This window comes from Ursus maritimus, unplaced genomic scaffold (assembly GCF_017311325.1).
Source record: "Ursus maritimus isolate PB19 unplaced genomic scaffold, ASM1731132v1 scaffold_16, whole genome shotgun sequence".
Taxonomy (NCBI): Eukaryota; Metazoa; Chordata; class Mammalia; order Carnivora; family Ursidae; genus Ursus; species Ursus maritimus.
The window spans coordinates 30962637-30978078 of NW_024424008.1; the positions used below are offsets into that span (position 1 = coordinate 30962637).

The window sequence follows — 15442 nt, forward strand, 5'->3', positions numbered from 1 at the left end:
AGAAAAAGATCTCGAGATGTAGGAGAGATGGGCTTAATCTAAAAGAGGACATGTTTTCATGATATTGTTTTATAAGCAGATACTCAGAATTTCAGAAGTAAGTGATAGGGAAATTTTGGGCTTTTAACTTAATGGAACATCTTTTTGCTCAATAATAATTCTAGTGACATGCTGATCATAAATGTGTGCTGTTTGTAGAAAATACACATTTTGTTTATTTCTTATTTTAAGGAAGTGAAAAGAATATAAGCTATAATTAAATGTTTTAAAATAGTTTAAAAAGAAAAATATATTGATATATTAGCACCTCTTATCAGTACTTACTTGTGGGTATCTCTTTTCAGGAGTGTGGTTGACTTTTTTCTGGTGATAACACAGCTGGGATTCTGTAGTGTTTATATTGTCTTCTTAGCTGAAAATGTAAAACAAGTAAGTATTTTTTCTGCAGTTATTGAGATCAGTTTCTTCCACTTCCATAGTTATGGGATCGTTATCTCCTCTGAACAAGCCATGGTTGAACATGGAAATGTGTTCCTTTCCTAAAACATGTTCCTTTGTAAATTTTCCTTTAGTCTTCTTTTTTGTAAGTTGGATTTTCTGCTACTATTGTTGGTTTTACTTTTCTTGCCATATAAATCAGTAATGTTTGTTCTGTCAGATCTGAACTGGACATAATTTAACTGTCTCTTAGGTACTTGAAATTTAGGTCTCAAAAGCAGAAACACAGATGTTTGGGGAGCATATTTTTAAACTGATTTTTCATAAATAAATGTATAAGGCTTTAGCCAGCAACCTAAAAAGTGAAGTAAAAAGTGGTTATTACTAAAATCCAGTAATTATTGCTATTGTCTAAAAAGATACTGTGTCCAAAAATGTGCAGTGTTCTGTAATTCTCTCCATACTTTAAGGATTTGCTTTAACAGGAAGTGGTTTGCAGTCTTGGTAGAGACTGACTGTCAATTTGAACAAACATGCAAAGCACTGAAATAAAAAAGCTCTCCTATCAAAGCAACGCTGAAACATTTCTTTATGCGCTCTGGCTTGTAACTAGTACATTACGCCCTGTTCTTCTTTAATCATTATTTTAATCAATAACATTTATTAACTATCCACATGTGCATTGTGCAATATTAGACATTTTACATAGTAATATATAGTACTTGTAGGTATTTTAATGCAAAATGATGTGAATATGTTTTCTAAAGAATCTATATGTATATCTATAAGTATATATTTGGCTCACTTTTTCAAGTATAAAAGTATGCTTTATTTTATATTTAGACCAGGAATGGCAAACTTTTTCTGGAAAGGGCCAGATAATAAATATTTTCAGTTTTGCAGGCCCTATGGTCTTCTTCCCAACTTAGCCATAGATAATAATATATTAACAAATATATATGGTAATAATATTCCAATAAAATTATATTTGCATAATTAGGTGGTAGGCTGAATTTGGTGTATGGGCCATAATTTGCTAAGGCCCCTAGCTTAGAATTTTTAATGTTGGAAATGCTCATTGAGTCAACCCTTCTTTATAAATAAGAGAGTTGATGCTTTCATTAGCATTACTCAGTATAGATATATGCTTTTGATTTACAAGTATTTAATCCACAAATTGCATATTCTTTGGACTATTAACTCAGTCAAGGGGCTATCTGTTATTAAGAACTGATAAGACACACCATTTTACCAGTCATTTATGTAGAAGACAGTGGAAATGATTCCTTTTTAGGATTATACAACTTGGTAGTAATATATCTTTTCTAATATCTCCTAAGAGGGCTACCAAAAAGTTTGATTTGAGTTTATGGATAATGCTAATAATGCCTTATAATCTTACGTTAGTAAAGCATGACATTTTTCATTTAGTCTTTTCAACTGCTCTGTAATGTACAACGCTCATTTTTTGAATGTGTAAATTGACTCTCACAAAGCATGAGCAGTGTGCCCTAAGTCATGTGAATTAAGCTGAGACCTAGGTCCGTGACCCAGCTGCCACCCAGTATATAAATTAATTGCTTATCACTGGACAGGATCTTGTCTAATTTTAGCTGTGTGTGTGCGTATGACATAATAGATGTCTATAAGCTTAGGGTGGATGACTTTTTCCTGCAAAATATTATCAGTTGCTTCCAAAGTTGATTGGAAGAATGTAACTTATTTGCACATATTCTAAGAAGACCAGGGAGAAAAAGTCACTTTCTGGGAGGTAAAGAGAGTGCCTGCTGTAGATAGAAGAATGAAAGTCTTTTTGAGGTATAAAACGCCAACATGGAAAAAGATACTCAGACTTGAGGAAAGTTGAAAGCAATACTGAACACCTCACCTCGGCAGAGCAGACAGATGGGCAGTGAAACGGCAGGGTCAGAGATGTTCACTCCCACATTTTATAGCAGTCTCCAATGGTAGACACACTGATTATACCTTGCCAATTACTACTACTGCTAGAGTTAAAAACTTTAAGTTTATTACCACATTAATCTATATAAAATCAAAGGTGCAATATTTTATTAAATCAAAGAAGTAGGGTTTAGTTGCCGCTCAGATGTGTAAACCTCCTGCCCTGTAACTGCCAAGGGCTGTTCGTGGTCCCATTAAGTCATTGTGAGCATTAGGCTGGGGCAAACGGATGCGTAGTGCCTCCAAGGATTCTAGCCCATCGTGGTTATAGTAGCTCCTTTCTGTTCTTATTCTAATTACTCTAGAAAATTTCAGATGGATAAAATGGTATATATGGGCATGGAGAGTGGGGAAGGGATATTACATTAACAGGAAAAAATATATGCTGATACCTAAGACCATAGATTTTAGAGACAGAAGATCCAATTTCAAATCCCTACTCTCTCAGTTTTAAATCACACATTGGACAAAATCTTATCCCTGGTCAAGCCTCAGTTTCCTTATTTATAAAATGGGAATAGCAACAAAATCTCCCATTGTACCTCCTAAACTTACTCTGAGTCTCAGCTGAGAAAAGGTTTGTGAAAGCCTTTGCAAAATGTAAAGTAGTATACAAATATAGGGTGTTAAGGCTTTAATTCTGCATTTATTTTAGCTTTGCTAAAGAACACAATCTGCCTTTGGACTTTTAACCATTAGATTACTGAATCATTGAAAACTAATAAGTAGTAGATGTTAGTAAATATAAGTTTTAAATGGAAACAACTGAATTTAGTAATTTTATTTTATAATATTTATTTCAGTGTTTTGCATTTTGGTAAACATGTGAGATCATAGGAAGTCCTATTAGATAGCCAATATCTGTCTCTAGAGGGCACCAAAGGACTCAAATGTTTACCTGAATCTTGCTCTGGGTATGTATCCGCACTTTATTTTATTTTTTAATCCTGACAATTTTTATAACCATCTTTCTGCCAAAGAATACTAAATTATTATAGATATTTGTGGTAGAATTAATTTCATATTCCCAACCATCTCACCATTCAAACTACCCATTTTAAAATTGGTAATGTAACTGATTTTCTCTTGCCAGGTATCCTTGTTAGACCTTAATTTTGATCATTGTCTAATCTGATTATTGGCGGTACTTCTTGGATGCAGAAGCATTTGGCTATAAATAAATTTAGTTACTGGGAAAATTGAGTCAACAATATATATATATTTTTAAAAACCAAGTAACGTGAATTACCAATCTTGCTTCTATTTCAAGTTATAAAATATAAAATATAAAGTTGTGATGGCCAGTTATAAGAGAAACGTGAGGTATGCATTTCTTAAATGGTTTGTGGTGTAACCTGAGCATTTGTTAATCCAGTATGAGTTACAAATTGCCTATGTAGCTTAAAACTAGTAGATATATTCTCTATAGTTTAGGATGATGTGTACATTTATAGTGACACTAGCCATTGCTTATCATAAGTTATAAGCATAAAATCAAAAGAAACATTTGAATTGTTAATCATACTATAATTTTGTTCTAAAGTTCTGACTTGTGGGTCTCTTAATACTTACTATATTTAGAGAGAGAGATGTCAGCGTAGAGGCCAGGGGGCTCCTGGGGTAGGGCCCCCTCCCAGATTGGGGTATTTTGTCAGGTTATAACATGCAGCTGTCACAGGCTAAATTCTAGTCTCACACCTGGGCTGGAATCCTAGAACTACCATTTACTGACTTGATACTATGTAAGTTTTTTTAACCCTCTCTAACCCTCAGTTTTCTCAACTATAAATTAAAATTAATACTACTACCCACCTCAAAGAGTTGTTTTGAGGATAAGATGCGATGTTGTGCATCACATATTTAGTTCAGTCCTCAAAAAATGCTTCCTGTTACTACTATAGGGTCTGGTTCTTAAGAATTGGTGTTACCCAGAGACTTGATCATGTTACTGTGTTTGTGGGGCAGGGAGGGGGGCTCAGGGGCAAATAGATTTTCACTAGTATTTAAATTATAATATTATCTGCCTCTGCTGTGAGATTTTAAGAGTGTTATTTCCTGTGTAAATTTCATTTCTATTTTAGTAAATTGAATTATGTGATTAATTGAATAAGAGACAGTTTTTAATATATGGAACCTATAAACTACTGTATCTCTCTTGAACACTGAATATTGGTTTATAGAAGTGGCTGAATAAATTTTAAGGTAAAACTGATTTATTGAAGTTTTTTGCTCTAGCAAAAATTTATCTACATCTATCACATGGCCATGAATGAATTTCGTGGATTCTTAATAAGTATCTATTGATAGTGACAATAATTTATAAAGTTGTTTTATAAAACAGTTTTAAAGTTAGACTATGATGTCTAAACTTTATTTTGACAACTGTACATTTCTAAGAGGTACTTAGGGCTTGTTTCCTCCTCTGAAGAAAATAAGTCGGAGTAGGATATCCAGAGTAGAACATGGTCATTCTTGACAAGTATGCATCCACTTTTGATTGTCTCAAAAACAAATTGAACCTTTGCAGGGATCATGAGCACAAAGCTTCAAAATAAATTAGTAAATTCATCTTCATAATTTTCTAGTGAACTTTCTTTTTACAGTTTGATAAAAGAAGTTATTTTGCAAAGATTATCCTATTTTAATTATCATTAAATTTGATAAATATATATTTATAGGAAGCTAGAATATCTTGAAAAAATATAAATGATTTATTGTAAAGGAATTTATCATAGAGTATGTAGATAATAATTTTCTTTATATTTTTTTATTTATAAGTTGATGGAAAATTTCCCCCCCCCCTCTTTCTTATTCTCCTGGTAATCCTATATAGGTTCATGAAGGATTCCTGGAGAGTAAAGTGTTTCTTTTGAATAGTACCAATTCATCAAACCCTTGTGAAAGAAGAAGTATTGACCTAAGGATATATATGCTTTGCTTTCTTCCATTCATAATTCTTTTGGTCTTCATTCGTGAGCTAAAGAATCTATTTGTGCTTTCATTCCTTGCCAACATTTCCATGGCTGTCAGCCTTGTGATAATTTATCAGTATGTCGTTAGGGTAAGTATGATGTGTTTTTAACTCAGTGTCATATATTTCTTAATAAGTAAATTCTTTGTTTACTTTGGGTAAAAGTAATGGTATGTAAAGACCCCTACTTCATTATGTGGCACACAGGAGATAATCAGCCAACTTTGGTCTCCTTTTGGGGGATACTGATCAGCTGGAAAGGTGTGTGACATAGAGCACAAGCTTTGTATTCAGGTCTGGTTTTAAATCTTGGTAAATATGTTTCTGATCTTTATGACAATGCTGCAGAAGAGTAATACCCACCCTAGTAAGCTGGGAGATTTAGAATCATGCCTCAGTACACTGTGTAATGTGAAACAAAGATCTCATTAGTGTTTTGTTGACTCTTTTAAGATTTGAACCAGTCTCCAAATGGGAGTATAGGTATAATTTTATAATTTTCTTTTACTTCTGAACGTTTGTTTGCTGCCACCTCTTCAGTTCACTGCCACTATCCTAGTCTGTAACCTCTTCATTAGAAATACGCAACCTCAACTGATTTCATTGTCCATCGTCTGGGTAGCCTAACCATAAAAGAAGTATTCCCCTCACCCCCAAAAAGATTGATGGGATTCAGGGGGTCTGCAAATCCATTAAAAATATTTTTAAGATTTGATGTTTCTGTATGTATGTATGCATTCTTTTTTTTTTTTTTTTTAAGATTTTATTTATTTATTCGACAGAGATAGAGACAGCCAGCGAGAGAGGGAACACAAGCAGGGGGAGTGGGAGAGGAAGAAGCAGGCTCCTAGCGGAGGAGCCTGATGTGGGGCTCGATCCCATAACGCCAGGATCACGCCCTGAGCCGAAGGCAGATGCTTAACCGTTGTGCCACCCAGGTGCCCCAGTATGTATGCATTCTTCTACTGAAGAGTGGATAGCTTTCATTTCTCAAAGGGGCCAATGACTCAGAAAAGGTCAAGCATCCCTGTTCTATTCTTTCCTGATCCAATCCATTTTATATATTATGCTGCAATTGTTCTAAAATCTCCACTGGCAATTTATTACAAACTCTGTTTCACACCTGCGCCGCCCCCCAGCCAAATTCCAAAACCTGTACACATTTTCTTATTGCACCTAAGAATAGAAGGGCACAGGCAGGGAGGTCTCATAAGGCTTTCTGTAGTTCAAGACCCCTTAGCTGAACATGTAAGAGTTAGTGGAGTAGGAAAGGAGGTTCCTTAGGTAGAGGGAACAGTGTGAGTCTTGAGTAACAGTTGGTGTTATCAAATGACTCAAAAACTTACTACCCTTTTCATTTTGATCATAGCTTGTGTTTTCTGTCATGTATCACCATTATATAACACAAATCTCCCTCTGCTTCAGATATTCTAGACCTCTCTATTTCCCAAATTATCCACGTGCTTTCATACTTCAGTTTCTTTTTTTATCCTCTTTCCTTGGCATTGAATTCCACTTCCAGTTAGATAAGGCAGAGAACACAGGATGGTGAGCAGAGTGGGAACTAGTCTTGGGGTAGCTGGAAGATGTAGCCAGTGTAGAACCAGAGATCTTGAACAAGATGTACATTTGTGAGTGTCCAGATAGCAAAAGTTAGAACAAGGTTATGCGTCAAGACTGAGTAATCAAAGCCAGAGTCAAGGAGTATGTACAAATAATAAGGGTAATGGCAACTGTCTAGGTAAAGAGTAAGACCCTGAGACAAGGAGACCTGTACTGGGAAGCAGCAGAGTTATGACATAAAAATCCAAAGTCAGGAACCAGGTACCTTGGAGACTGAAAAAGCAATGAAAACAGAGTAGAAAATAGATTTCATTGGACACCATGAGCAGTGATCGATACTGTGGCTCTCAGCTCAGACTGAGTATGCTTATGTATTTCCTGTTGTGCCAGGAGCCATACCCAGGGTGAACAGCCCAGGACTTGAAGGTGGAAGCAGGTAATCAGGAACATTTTAGCCCAGATGGAATGTGTGGGCACGAGGGAAACAATGGCTTTTGGCAGTGAAGTCCTAATAGCTTGGCTACATTTAACATAGGATGCTTAAAGTGTTTATTGAAAGAATTATCCACTTTTATAACATACATTTGCTATTGTGAAGCTCAGAAGTATATGATTTTGCTCTTTATTTTAAATTCTTTAAAATCAGTGAAGATGTAACTTCTCTTATTTTTTCTCTCTTTCTCCAGAATATGCCAAATCCCCACAACCTTCCAATAGTGGCTGGTTGGAAAAAATACCCACTCTTTTTTGGTACTGCTGTGTTTGCTTTTGAAGGCATAGGAGTGGTAAGGATTTACTCTTTATTATTATTTTTAAAAATTTTAAGTCAACACAAAGATTTATGTAGTCAAACTGCATTTAAAAATGCATTTTTCTTTTTTGTTTTCATTTTTGTCATACCAGAACACTATTTGTGGTTTGGTAGGTTAGACTTGAATTATAGTTTAGTTTAGATGATTTTAAACATTTTATTATGGAAAATTTCAAGCCTAAGACAAAATAGAGAATAGTATGATGAACTCTTGTGTAAGCATCACACGGCTTCAAAAATCGACTCATGGCCAATTTTGTTTTATCTGTCTTCTATCTACTCCGCCGAGCCCAGGTTGTATTCAGACAGACCCCAGACGTCATATTTTATAGACTAGATGATTTGAACTGAATTGAAATTTTTATGAAGTTACTATTACATGAAAGAATCAAATATAAATTCTCCCTTTAGATTTATACATATCATATTTGTTTTGAGAAATGATGTAATCATAAAGCTAATACCAAGAAATACAAGCACCCTGAGGATTCTAAGATCTTAAATATTTCCCTTTAAGATGCTTCCAGTTTATTTAAAGCCTGGAATGTGTAGATTTGGGGAAAATAGAATATTGCTCTCTGCTCTATAGCTTATGTTTCATTGTCTGATGGTTTGGTAGGGAGGGAAACCACTTATACATATCTATACGAACCACAGATGAAATAAGACCTAGAAGACAATTTTATACCATTTTACTTGGGTTCTTGCTGTCTCTGAATTCTCCTTAGGAGAATTCTCACAAATTCCTACAGTTCTGTTTATTACTGTTGTAGACAGTAATACTGCAGATTTTCATTTCTGTCTTTAACCAGTATGTTCTAGTTAAGTATTGGACATTTCCAGTTAAGTTGTTCCTCTAACATCTCAAGTTTAGCAGCTTCGAAGTCTGACACAGACTTTCTTAATCCAAAACCAGCTTCACTTTCTCATTTCCCTGTTTCTTTTAGTTTTATTTTCAGTCACTCAAGCTTGAAACATTGGAGCATTTCCTTTCACTTTGTCCCTGGTTCCCCCATTCCATCAGTAATTAAGGCATGTTTATTTTTCTTTCATATTTTCCCATAAATGAAATTACATTTAAAACTCCCGAAGTGCTGCTAGCCACAGAGGGAGCCTACATAAGTGTGAATTTCCTTCCTTTCCTCCTTTTCTAGCTGCACTGGCACCATTATAGTTATAACCCTTTATTTCAGGTCTGGATTATCTCTAGAGCATCCAGATGGTTCTCTCTTCTATTAATCAGGTAATATTTCCACATGGACCTGACACACCTAAGAAGTAGAGATATTACTAGAGTTCTTATCCCATCGGGTTGTTGTGAGGACTACGTGAGATGCTGCGGGGTGGTCCAAGATGGCAGTAGGGGAAGATCCTGAACTCACCTTCTCCCGTGGGCACACTACATCTACAGCTACATATGGAATAATTGCCTCTGAGAAGGAACTGAAAACTAGCTGAACAGCTGCTCCACAATAAAAAGGGCCACCTTAAGACAGATAGGGGAGACAGAGATGTGGTCTCACCAAAAACGCTACCCCCAGTGTAGCAGGGGTAACCCAACATAGGGAGGGATCTTACAAGCCCGGAGCTTTTCCCTGAGGAGCAAGGGCTTTGTGCCCCACATCTGACATCCCAGCCCTTCATACCTGCACTGGAGAGACTAGCCCCCAGTGGTGCTTACATTCATAGGCTCCAAAGGGCTGTTGGAATCTGAGAAACTCCTTTTAAAGGGATTGCATATGGATTCACTTGCCCAGAACCTAGCATAAAAGCTGCAGTTTGACAAGTGCCTAGACTATACATGAAGGGGATTCGTTTGCTAATCTTAAAGCGTCTGCTGGAGGGGCAGGGACAAATTGGGACTTTCTCCAGGGATGGGGGCACTGGTGAGCACCATATCTGTATTCTCCCTCGAGGATGCTGGCTCAGGTGGACACTCACAAGCACACTCTCCCACTGCCTTGCTAACACTGGTGGGCGTGCCCCGCCCCCAGCGTTCTTCCCCTGCCTGGCCCTCGTGGCTAGGAGGGCTTGTGTTCCAGGGCCCCATGGGACTTTAACAATGGGAAAGGCAGTTCTTGGCAGCCTGCCACACTGAGGGCACTGCACAGACAGCAGACTGAAATGTACCCCAAGTCGGCCAGTGAAAAAGTCCTATTTACCGGTGTTGAAACTTTAACCTGAGGGACAGGCTTCATGTTTGCCACATATCTCGAGGCTATGGAAGCACTCTTAGGGAATGTAGACAGGGAAATACCATCTCATGCCCTCCTTTGGCCTTGCTACAGCTTGCTGGTACCCCCCAGAAAGGGGCTTACACAGTTATCTGAAGCCTTGACTTTTGCAACCATTCCCCCAGGGGACCCCTCCAGATCTCCTGGTCTAGAGGCCAGCAGCATTTACAATTATGGTCCCATGGACTGTGTATTTCCATACTTTAAAAGCTGCTGCCTGAGGATCTGACTTCCAATCATCCTGAAACTTGGTACTGACTAAGATGCCTACATTGGAACACTGGCAGGTCTTAGGACACCTTCAACACCTGAAACTTATCAAGAATAAATCAGGCTACTTACACAATCACAAAGGGCCAAGAGACAACCAAGAGCTAGGGCAAGGTTGAATAATAGAGTTCATCTCCTACACAAGGTCATTCCTTCAAGACTGGGAGATGTAGCTGTTTCAGCTAATACATAGAAACAAACACAGAAAAAACTTCCAACCAAGAATACTCTACCTGGCAAGGTTATCATTTGGAATTGAAGGAGCACTTAACCTGAATAAAAGTGCGAGCGTGGCATCCTTGACTTGTTCCTGATCATAGAGGAAAAGCTCTCAACTTTTCATTGTTCAGTTGATGCTAGCTGTGGGCCTGTCGTATATGGCCTTTATTATGTTGAGAATGTTCCCTGAATACACACTTCATTGAGTGTTTTTATCAGGAACAGATACTGAATTTTGTAAGTGCTTTTTCTGCATCTATGGGGATGATCATATGATTTTTATCCTTCCTTTTGTTAATTTGATGTATCATGTTGATTCATTTGTAGATGCTGAACCATTCTTGCATCCCTGGAATAAATCCCACTTGATCATGATATATGATCCTTTTAATGTATTGTTGAATTTGGTTTACTCATATTTTGTTGAGAATTTTTGCATCTGTGTTCATCGGGAATATTCCTTACAGTTTCCTTGCTCCCTCCCTCCCTCCTTCCCTCCTTTCCTTCCCATCTTCTCCTTCTCCTTCTTCTTCTTCTTCTTTGATGTCCTTGCCTAGTTTTGGTATCAGGGTAATGCTGGCCTTGTAAATGAGTTTGGAAGCGTTCCCTCCTCTTCAGTTTTCTGGAAGTATCTGAGAAGGATAGATATTTAATTATTTAAGTGTTTGGTAGAATTTGCTTGTGAAGTCATCTGGTCCTGGACTTTTGTTTGTTAGGAGTTTTTTTTTAATTACTGATTCAATTTCCTTACTAGTAATCTTTTTGTTCTTATTTTCTATTTCTTCATGATTGAGTCTTGGAAGATTGTATATTTCAAGGAATTTATAAATCTCTTCCAGGTTGCTCAATTTTTTGGCATATAATTATCTATAGTAGTCTCTTGTGAACCTTTGTATTTCTGTAGTATCAGTTGTACCTTCTCTTTCATTTCTGATTTTATTTATTTGAGCCCTTTCTCCTTTTTAGTTGGTGAGTCCAGCTAAGGGTTTGCCAATTTTGCATGGCAACTTTAGGCAATAATACTTTATTGCATATTTGAAAGTTGCCAAGGGAGTGAATCTTTAAAGTTCTCATTACAGAAAAAGAATTTGTAATTTGGTATGGTGACTAGACTTATTTTGGTGATCACTTTGCAGTGTATACAAATATCAAACCCTTATGTTTATACCTGAAACTAATGTTATATTCCGATTTTATCTCAATTAAAAAAGAAAAATACCTGGCACATTGTAAGTGTGCTTGTTGCTGCTATTTTTTCTTGCTGCTATTATTTCTTAGTATCTTTCACTGTATGGTCAAATCATATGGCCAAAACCTCTGAAGATTTTGCCTAAAAAAACTCTTCAATTAGGCTTTTTTCCTTTTCTTTAAAGGTTTTTTTTTTTTTCACATAATAAAAATAACTTTTTCATCTCACTAAATTGACAGACAACAGACAGATACAGATGGCTGGATATAGAAGCAATCACAGACATGAATATAGCCGGGTTAGTGTGCACACGTCTATTTCCTAGCTCGTCAGCTGAGGGATACATAGTAGCTTCAGGCACACCCAGCACACACATCTTAACTTCTAAATACCGTTCTACAACAAAAGAACCAAAGTTCTTTGGAAAATGTCTGATTCTAGGGCTGAAACAAGGAAATTCAGGAGCATCTTGTAGTACGCAAAAGTATGGAAATGCTCAAAAAAACCAAAAGAACAGAGGCAGGCAAAGGAATACAGGAAGCAACCTGATGGAATTCACGATGCCAAAGCTGGAACAGTGTGAGCAACAAAATAAATAAATGTTTTGGGTTCATACTCTTAGTATAAAACAAATATGCACGAATGCATACTAATGTAAATAAGTGATTAAATAAATACATATATGGGGGGATTCCCAAATAATTTATGTAGGTACATCCCCTCCAGGAGGTGTGGCTGAATCTCTCCAGTCCCTGAAGTATGGGCTGCATTTAGTGACTTGGCTTCCAATGAACAGAATATGATGAAAAAGAAGAAAAGACCTTTATAAACAGAGAAACCTGGCAAACATGGCCTTAAAACAAGCGATCAAAGTTGATCAAATCATGTTGATAACATGTGTGATGAGAAGGGCATTTCACCTCTATGGTATCTTGTTCTAAAATCTATAATCCCAGTGTACAAACATCAGACAACATCAGACAAACCCCAGCAGAGAGACGTTATACCAAAACCAGTACTCCTCAAAACTGTCAAGATAATGAACAATGAGGAAGAACTGCGAAGCCATCACAGATCAGAGAAGAACAAGGAGATATGGTGACAAAATGCACTGTAGCATCCTGGAAGGGACCTTGGAACAGAAAAGGGACATTAGTAGAAAAACTAATGAAATCCAAATAAAATGTAGAATTCATTAAATTTATCTTTGCAACCTTTCTGTAAATCTAAAATTATTCCAAAATGAAAAGTTTATTTTAAAAAATCTGACCGGTTTGCCTGCTAAGAGCTAACTTCAGATCTTTTTATTTTAAGGATTTGAAAGTCTGTAGTGTAAAAAATATATAAGACATCAAGGAAAATATTCAGCAATTTTAAGTATTATTTTAAAGAAAATAAAATTTGCATGTAAATTATAGAAAGATTAATTTGTGTGTATAGAAGATGGGATATTAGGTTGTTTTAAATTACTTGTATTACCTGCATTCTCTTCTTAGGTTCTTCCACTGGAAAATCAAATGAAAGAATCAAAACGCTTCCCCCAAGCATTGAATATTGGCATGGGAATTGTTACAACCTTGTATGTGACATTAGCTACCTTGGGATATATGTGTTTTCGGGATGAAATCAAAGGCAGCATAACTTTAAATCTTCCCCAGGATGTATGGTAGGTAGATACGAGTTTGTTAATCCTACTTCGTATACTTCATAGATAAAGCTTACCAATATTTGATGATAAAGGTGTATTTTTGGATATATGGTTTAAACATTTAAAATTTTTATTGTGATTTCTTATTTGTGTAACCTAGAATTTTTTCATAATCTTCAGAGGAGACCATCTATGATTTTACAGATTCATATGGGATTCTTTAAAAAAGATTAAAAATTGTAGGATATTCCAAATTTGAGACAATATGAAAGTAAAGTATGGATTCTTTTAATATGGACTCACTGTAATAAAAGATGTAATACTTATACTTGCTGCCAAAAAATCCAACACTCTGGATTCCTGATAAAATAATAAAACCCATCACTACGACCCTCACTAATTTACTGGTCAGCCTTAATATTGTACGTACTCCAGATCCTTTCAGAACACAGATAGGGCACATTATTTAAAAAATATGGTGCATCTTAATATTCTCTTAATATTAGAACCATATTCTGCAAAATGAAGCAATAAAGAGGGGTTTTCCTTCTTCCAGAGATTGGTCTCTGAAGATTTTAAAAAGGTATTGGCAGTGATTACCAGGTAGACTTGCTCCCTGATTTATAAAAGGGAAGGTAACTCCTTAGTTTTGAGAAGTACACAGAATAAATGTTAAATTGCTGATTTAATTAATGTCCCACTGCTCCTTTAGCTGCTTGGATAGAAGTCTGTGAAAACTTTAATGTTTTTAAGTATTACGTGTTCTGACTGGCTTCCTATTGGTAGCTTGGGAGTTTGTCTGCCACTCAGTAGTCATCTGATCCCTGGGTTTTTATTGGAGTAGAAATGTTGTAAGAACAAATGCATATAGGAAGCCATTTGTGATAGAATGTACCTAGAATAGTTTCCAGGCTGCACAAGGAGCACATGTGCAGTACGTTCATTGTTTTTAAATTATAGTTCTACTTTAGCTATGACACAGTTTATAAAATGTATTTCACGGTGGAAACGTCAAATGTTATACCTTTGTTTCAGACTAGAGACATGACTATGAACAAGATATATAATTTTAAGCATTTGTTTCATTAACTTATGTTACAGTTGATTATATAATTTTGTTTCCTCCAAATATGCCTCTTTTTGTAATAGTTTAATACAGGCTAGAAGCTTAAACAGCTCAATGTAAGAGAATCAAGGCTAAAAATTATGGTAGTGTAGGGAGAGGTAAGATGGCGGAGGAGTAGGGGACCCCTTTTCCAGCCTGTCCCCTGAGTTGAGCTGGATAGGTACCAGACCAGCCTAAACAACCATGGAATCAGCCTGAGACACAGGAAGATACATCTGGATCTCTACAAATGAACATCTCCAGTGCTGAGTATTAAGGTACGAAGAGGGGAGCCGTGAAACCGCACAGATATCGGAAGATAAACGGAAGGGGGAGGGAGCTGCCGCTTTCGGGCACTGGGAAGCGGCAGCCACCTGCACGGGGGAGCGGGCGGACTCAGGGACAGCACCCGCGAGAGGAACATAGGCAGCAACCTCTCGACGCCGGCCAAAGCAACCTTTTTCATGACACATCAAAGGCAAGAGAAACAAAAGATAAATTGAACTTATGGTACTTCATCAAGATCAAAAGTTTCTGCACAGCCAAGAAACAGTCAAAGAAAACTAAGAGGCAGCCACGGAATGGGAGAATATATTTGCAAATGACACTACAGATAAGGACTGGTATCCAAGATCTACAAAAACTTCTCAAACTCAATACAGAGAAACAAAATAAACAAATCAAAAATGGGCAGAAGAGTATGAACAGACACTTTTCCAACTGAAGACATACAAATGGCTAACAGACACATGAAAAATGTTCAAAATTTACATCAGGGAAATTCAAATCAAAAACCACACTGAGATACCACCTTACGCCAGTTAGAATGGTAAAAATAGACAAGGCAAAGAAACAACAATTGTTGGAGAGGATGTGGAGAAAGAGTCCTCCTACATTATTGGTGGGAATGCAAGTTGGTACAGCCACTCTGGAAAACAGTGTGGAGGTCCCCTTAAAAAGTTAAAAATTGAGCTACCCTATGATCAGCCATTGCACTACTGGGTGTTTACCCCAAAGATACAGACATAGTAA

The 15442-nt window shown here is 36.7% G+C and overlaps 1 protein-coding gene across 1 annotated transcript in view; it reads left to right on the plus strand.

The window, feature by feature from the left end:
* Positions 1–15442, plus strand: part of SLC36A4 (solute carrier family 36 member 4) — a 59377-nt gene that overhangs the window by 21817 nt on the left and 22118 nt on the right. Inside the window, exons 6-9 of the mRNA XM_040631004.1 lie at positions 345–429; positions 5234–5461; positions 7621–7719; positions 13154–13323. Coding sequence (XP_040486938.1) covers positions 345–429; positions 5234–5461; positions 7621–7719; positions 13154–13323 — 582 coding nt within the window. The remainder of the gene's footprint in view (positions 1–344; positions 430–5233; positions 5462–7620; positions 7720–13153; positions 13324–15442) is intronic.